The sequence below is a fragment of the Passer montanus genome, unplaced genomic scaffold (genome assembly GCF_014805655.1).
Source record: "Passer montanus isolate IOZ18808 unplaced genomic scaffold, ASM1480565v1 scaffold1166, whole genome shotgun sequence".
In the NCBI taxonomy this organism is placed as follows: domain Eukaryota; kingdom Metazoa; phylum Chordata; class Aves; order Passeriformes; family Passeridae; genus Passer; species Passer montanus.
Genome location: NW_024358345.1, coordinates 1 through 6,363, shown reverse-complemented (window position 1 = coordinate 6,363; position 6,363 = coordinate 1). Strand labels below are relative to the sequence as shown.

General features: G+C 51.9%; 1 protein-coding gene across 1 annotated transcript; it reads left to right on the top strand.

The window, feature by feature from the left end:
- Positions 1–437: 437 nt before the first annotated feature.
- HSPBP1 (HSPA (Hsp70) binding protein 1) lies at positions 438–6,360 on the top strand (the record flags this gene model as incomplete). The annotated part of the gene is made up of 6 exons (XM_039697102.1): positions 438–480; positions 1,511–1,689; positions 1,768–1,810; positions 4,031–4,186; positions 5,379–5,475; positions 6,348–6,360. Coding segments are annotated over 6 exons (531 nt in total), but the record flags the coding sequence as incomplete, so codon positions are not given.
- Positions 6,361–6,363: the final 3 nt, after the last annotated feature.

Below are 6,363 nucleotides of genomic sequence, written 5' to 3'. Positions count from 1 at the left end.
TTCGGGGTCATTTGGGGCGAGAAAACACCAAAAAATTGGGAGAAATTTGAGAGAAATTCAGGGAAATGTGGGAGAAATTTGGGGAGTAGAGGTCAGGGGTCACTCGGGGTCACTCCGGGGTCACTGGGGGTCAGTGAGAGGTCATTCAGGGTCACTCACCGTCAGAAAACACCAAGAATTGGGGAAATTTGGGGAGTAGAGTTCAGGGGTCACTCAGGGGTCACTCAGGGTCGTTGGGAGGTCATTTGGGGTCAGAAAACCCCAAAATTTGGGGAAATTTGGGAGAAATTCAGGGAAAGTTGGGAGAAACGTGGGAGAAATCTTTCACTCATTTAGCCCCATTTAACCCCATTTTTTAGTGTTTTAACCCCATTTTTCCTATTTTTTCCCCATTTTTTCCCTATTTTCACCCAAATTTCCCTTTTTCTCCCCAGATTTCTGCTCCCTGGGGGGCCTGGAGGTGCTGCTGGAGCTCCTGGGGTGATTTAGGGGTGGATTTTGGGCCATTTTCACCCCATTTAATGCCATTTAACCCCATTTTTTCCCATTTTAACCCCATTTTTCCCGTTTTAACCCCATTTTTTCCCCATTTTAACCCGTTTTCCCCGTTTTCTCCCCAGATTTCTGCTCCCTGGGGGGCCTGGAGGTGCTGCTGGAGCTCCTGGGGTGCTTTGGGGGTGGATTTTGGGCCATTTTCACCCCATTTAATGCCATTTAACCCCATTTTTTCCCATTTTAACCCCATTTTTCCCGTTTTTTCCCCATTTTAACCCGTTTCTCCCCGTTTTCTCCTCAGATTTCTGCTCCCTGGGGGGCCTGGAGGTGCTCCTGGATCTCCTCGGGTGATTCAGGGGTGGATTTTGGGGTGATTTTTGCCATTTCCCCCCATTTAACCCCATTCTTTCCCGATTTAACCCCATTTTTCCCGTTTTAACCCCATTTTTTCCCAATTTTAACCCGTTTTTCCCCGTTTTCTCCCCAGATTTCTGCTCCCTGGGCGGCCTGGAGGTGCTCCTGGAGCTGCTGGGGTGATTTAGGGGTGGATTTTGGGGTGATTTCTGCCATTTCCCCCCATTTAACCCCATATTTTCCCAATTTAACCCCATTTTTCCCATTTTAACCCCATTTTTCCCAATTTTATCCCGTTTTTCCCCGTTTTCTCCCCAGATTTCTGCTCCCTGGGGGGCCTGGAGGTGCTGCTGGACCTCCTGGGGTGATTTGGGGGTGGATTTTGTGCCATTTTCACCCCATTTAACCCCATTTTTTAGTGTTTTAACCCCATTTTTTCCCATTTTTTCCCAATTTTAACCCGTTTTTCCCCGTTTTCTCCCCAGATTTCTGCTCCCTGGGGGGCCTGGAGGTGCTGCTGGAGCTCCTGGGGTGATTTAGGGGTGGATTTTGGGGTGATTTGTGCCATTTTCACCCCATTTAACCCCATTCTTTCCCGATTTAACCCCATTTTTCCCGTTTTTTCCCCATTTTAACCCGTTTCTCCCCGTTTTCTCCCCAGATTTCTGCTCCCTGGGGGGCCTGGAGGTGCTCCTGGATCTCCTGGGGCACCGCTGGCCCCCCCTGCGGGCGGGGGCCGCTCGGCTGCTGGGGGTCTGCGCCCAGAACCTTCCGGAAGCGCAGGGCCGGGCGCTGGCGCTGGGGGCGCTGCCGGCGCTGCTGGGGGCGCTGCGGGGGGACCCCGTTTGGCATTTCTTGGTGATTTTTGGGGTTTTTTTGGGATTTTTTGGGGGATTTTAGTGGGAGCTCCAGGGGGACCCCGACCCCCGCGTGCCCCCCGCCGCCCTCTTCGCCGTCTCCTGTGAGTCGGGGGGCATTCGGGAATTTTGGGGATTTTTCAGGATTTTTGGGGATTTTTTGGGATTTTTTTGGCATTTCTTGGTGATTTTTGGGGTTTTTTTGGGATTTTTTGGGGGATTTTAGTGGGAGCTCCAGGGGGACCCCGACCCCCGCGTGCCCCCCGCCGCCCTCTTCGCCGTCTCCTGTGAGTCGGGGGGCATTCGGGAATTTTGGGGATTTTTCAGGATTTTTGGGGATTTTTTGGGATTTTTTTGGGATTTTTTTTGGCATTTCTTGGTGATTTTTGGGGGTTTTTTGGGATTTTTTGGAGTTTTTAGTGGGAGCTGCAGGGGGACCCCGACCCCCGCGTGCCCCCGCCGCCCTCTTCGCCGTCTCCTGTGAGTCCGGGGGGGTTTGGGGATTTTTGGGGATTTTTGGGGATTTTTTGGGATTTTTTTGGGATTTTTTTGGGCATTTCTTGGTGATTTTTGGGGTTTTTTTGGGATTTTTTGGGGTTTTTAGTGGGGGCTCCAGGGGGACCCCAACCCCCGCGTGCCCCCCGCCGCCCTCTTCGCCGTCTCCTGTGAGTTGGGGGGGTTTGGGGGAGTTTGGGGATTTTTTGGGATTTTTTTGGGATTTTTTTTGGCATTTCTTGGTGATTTTTGGGGTTTTTTTGGGATTTTTTGGAGGTTTTTAGTGGGAGCTGCAGGGGGACCCCGACCCCCGCGTGCCCCCGCCGCCCTCTTCGCCGTCTCCTGTGAGTCCGGGGGGGTTTGGGGATTTTTGGGGATTTTTGGGGATTTTTTGGGATTTTTTTGGGATTTTTTTGGGCATTTCTTGGTGATTTTTGGGGTTTTTTTGGGATTTTTTGGGGTTTTTAGTGGGGGCTCCAGGGGGACCCCAACCCCCGCGTGCCCCCCGCCGCCCTCTTCGCCGTCTCCTGTGAGTTGGGGGGGTTTGGGGGAGTTTGGGGATTTTTTGGGATTTTTTTGGGATTTTTTTGGGCATTTCTTGGTGATTTTTGGGGTTTTTTTGGGATTTTTTGGGGTTTTTAGTGGGGGCTCCAGGGGGACCCCAACCCCCGCGTGCCCCCCGCCGCCCTCTTCGCCGTCTCCTGTGAGTCGGGGGGCATTCGGGAATTTTGGGGATTTTTCAGGATTTTTGGGGATTTTTTGGGATTTTTTTGGGATTTTTTTTGGCATTTCTTGGTGATTTTTGGGGGTTTTTTGGGATTTTTTGGAGTTTTTAGTGGGAGCTGCAGGGGGACCCCGACCCCCGCGTGCCCCCGCCGCCCTCTTCGCCGTCTCCTGTGAGTTTTGGGGGCATTCGGGAATTTTGGGGATTTTTGAGGATTTTTGGGAATTTTTTGGGGATTTTTTGGGAATTTTTTGGGGTTTTTATGGGATTTTTTTGAGTTTTTTGGGGAATTTTTGGAGGTTTTTTTGGCATTTTTTGGGATTTTTACGGGATTTTTTGAGGGATTTTTTTGGTCATTTTTTGGGATTTTTACGGGATTTTTAGGGGATTTTTGGGTGGTTTTTGTGTGATTTTTTGGTTCTTTTTCCCGTTTCTGGCCGTTTTAACCCCGTTTTCTCTCCCCCAGGCCTGGTGCGGGCCCAGCCGCAGGGCCTGGAGCAGCTCGAGGCCCTGGGGTGGAATTGGGGCAGATTTTGGGGCAGATTTGGGGTTTTTGGGGTGGATTTTGATGGTTTTTGGGTGGTTTTTTGCTGTTTTTTTGGTTATTTTTCCCGTTTTTGGCCGTTTTAACCCCGTTTTCTCTCCCCCAGGCCTGGTGCGGGCCCAGCCGCAGGGCCTGGAGCAGCTCGAGGCTCTGGGGTGGAATTGGGGCAGATTTGGGGGTTTTGGGGTGGATTTTGAGGGTTTTTGNTCCTGGGGGGGGCCCAGCCGCAGGGCCTGGAGCAGCGCGAGGCCCTGGGATGGATTTGGGGCAGATTTGGGGGCAGATTTGGGGATTTTGGGGCTGTTTTGAGTGGTTTTGGGTGGTTTTTTGCCGATTTTTGTGTTATTTTTCCCGTTTTTGGCCGTTTTAACCCTGTTTTCTCTCCCCCAGGCCTGGTGCGGGCCCAGCCGCAGGGCCTGGAGCAGCTCGAGGCCCTGGGATGGATTTGGGGCAGATTTGGGGATTTTGGGTCTGTTTTGAGGGGTTTTGGGTGGTTTTTTGCTGTTTTTTTTCCGATTTTGCCCATTTTTGGCCGTTTTAACCCTGTTTTCTCTCCCCCAGGCCTGGTGCGGGCCCAGCCGCAGGGCCTGGAGCAGCTCGAGGCCCTGGGGGGTCTCGAGGTGCTCGGGGGGGCCCTGCAGAGCCCCCACCCCCCCCTGCGGGCCCGCGCCGCCTTCCTGCTGCACTGCCTGCTCAGGGAGCACCCCCGGCTCACAGGTCAGCCCCAAAACCCCCGAAATTCACCCCAAAAACGGCCCCGAGCCCCCTCGGCACCGCCCGGCAGCGAGACCCAAAAAAAACCCAAAAAACCCCGAAATTCCCACTAAAATCCCCCAGAATTGAGCCCAAAATCCCCAGAAATGACCCAAAATCCCCAAAATTGACCTCAAAATCCCAGGATTTTAGCCCAAACTCTCCAGATTTCATCCTAAAATCCCCAAAAATGACCCAAAATTCACCCCAAAAACAGCCCCGAACCCCCTCAGCACCGCCTGGGCAGTGAAACCCCAAAAAAACTCAAAAAACCCCAAAATTCCCACTAAAATCCCCCAGAATTGAGCCCAAAATCCCCAGAAATGACCCAAAATCCCCGAAATTCACCCCAAAACCAGCCCCGAGCCCCCTTGGCACCGCCTGGCAGTGAGACCCAAAAAAACCCCAAAAAAACCCAAAAAACCCCGAAATTCCCACTAAAATCCCCCAGAATTGAGCCCAAAATCCCCAGAAATGACCCAAAATCCCCAGAAATGACCCAAACTCCCCAAATGATCCAAAATCCGGGATTTTCACCCCAAATCTCCCCGCAGAGCCGCTGGTGCAGCAGGGCCTGGTGGCGTTCAGGGAATGACCCAAAATCCCCAGAACTGACCCCAAACTCCCCCGAAATGACCCAAAATCGGGGATTTTCACCCCAAATCTCCCCGCAGAGCCGCTGGTGCAGCAGGGCCTGGTGGCGTTCAGGGAATGACCCAAAATCCCCAAATTTCACCCCAAAATCCCCAGATTTCACCCCAAACTCCCCGGATTTCACCCAAAATCTCTGGAATTTACCCAAAATCCCGGATTTTCACCCCAAATCTCCCCGCAGAGCCGCTGGTGCAGCAGGGCCTGGTGGCGTTCCCGGGATGACCCAAAACCCCCACATTTCACCCCAAACTCCCCAGAAATGACCCAAAATCCCCGGATTTCACCCCAAATTCCCATAATTTACCCAAAATCGGGGATTTTCACCCCAAATTTCCCCCTGCAGAGCCGCTGGTGCAGCAGGGCCTGGTGGCGTTCCCAGAATGACCCAAAATCCCCACATTTCACCCCAAATTCCCCAGAAATGACCCAAAATCCCCGGATTTCACCCCAAATCTCTGGAATTTACCCAAAATCCCCGGATTTCACCCCAATCTCCCCGCAGAGCCACTCGTGCAGCAGGGCCTGGTGGCGCGGGCGGCGGCGCTGCTGCGCTCCGAGCACGACGGGGCCCACGAGCACGGCCTGGGGACCCTCTGCAGGTCGGAGACCCCTCCCCGAATTCAAAAAAACCCAAAAACCCCGAAAATGAACCCAAAATTCCTGGGGAAAATCCAAAAATCCCGGGGAAAAAATACCGAAATTTGGGGAAAAAGCAGCAAAATTGGGGGAAAACACCCAGGGAAAGGGGAGGGGGTGGGGACCCTCTGCAGGTCTGAGACCCCTCCCCGAATTACCAAAAACCCAAAAATCCCAAAAACCCCAGAAATGAACCCAAAAAAATCCCAAAAAAACCGAAATCCTGGGGAAAAAATACCGAAATTTGGGGAAAAACACCCAGGGAAAGGGGAGGGGGTGGGGACCCTCTGCAGGTCTGAGACCCCTCCCCAAATTCATAAAAACCCAAAAACCCTAAAAATGAACCCAAAATCCTGGGGAAAATAAAAAAAATCCCAAAATTTGGGGCATTTTGGGGGGATTTTTGGGGAATTTTAGGAGATTTTGGGGGGGGATTTTGGGGCCATTTTTTGGGTGATTTTTGGGGGATTTTTTAGGGATTTTTGGGCATTTTTTTGTCTGATTTTTGGGCTGTTTTGGGTGATTTTTGGGCATTTTTAGGATGATTTCTTGGTGATTTTTGGGCGATTTTCGTGGGATTTTTGGGTTGATTTTGGACTCTCAATGTTGAATTTTCCCAAAATTGCCATTTTTGTCCCCAGCCTGGGCAATTTCAGGGCAGTGTTTTGGGTGATGTTTTGGGGGGATTTTGGGAGCATTTCTGGGGGGGTTTTGGGCAGTTTGTGGGGGATTTTTGGGTAATTTTGGGGCAATTTTTGAAGGATTTTGGGGGGATTTTGGGCTGATTGTGAACTAATAATGTTGATTTTCCCAAAATCCCGGTTTCTGTGCCCAGCCTGGCGTCGGGCAGC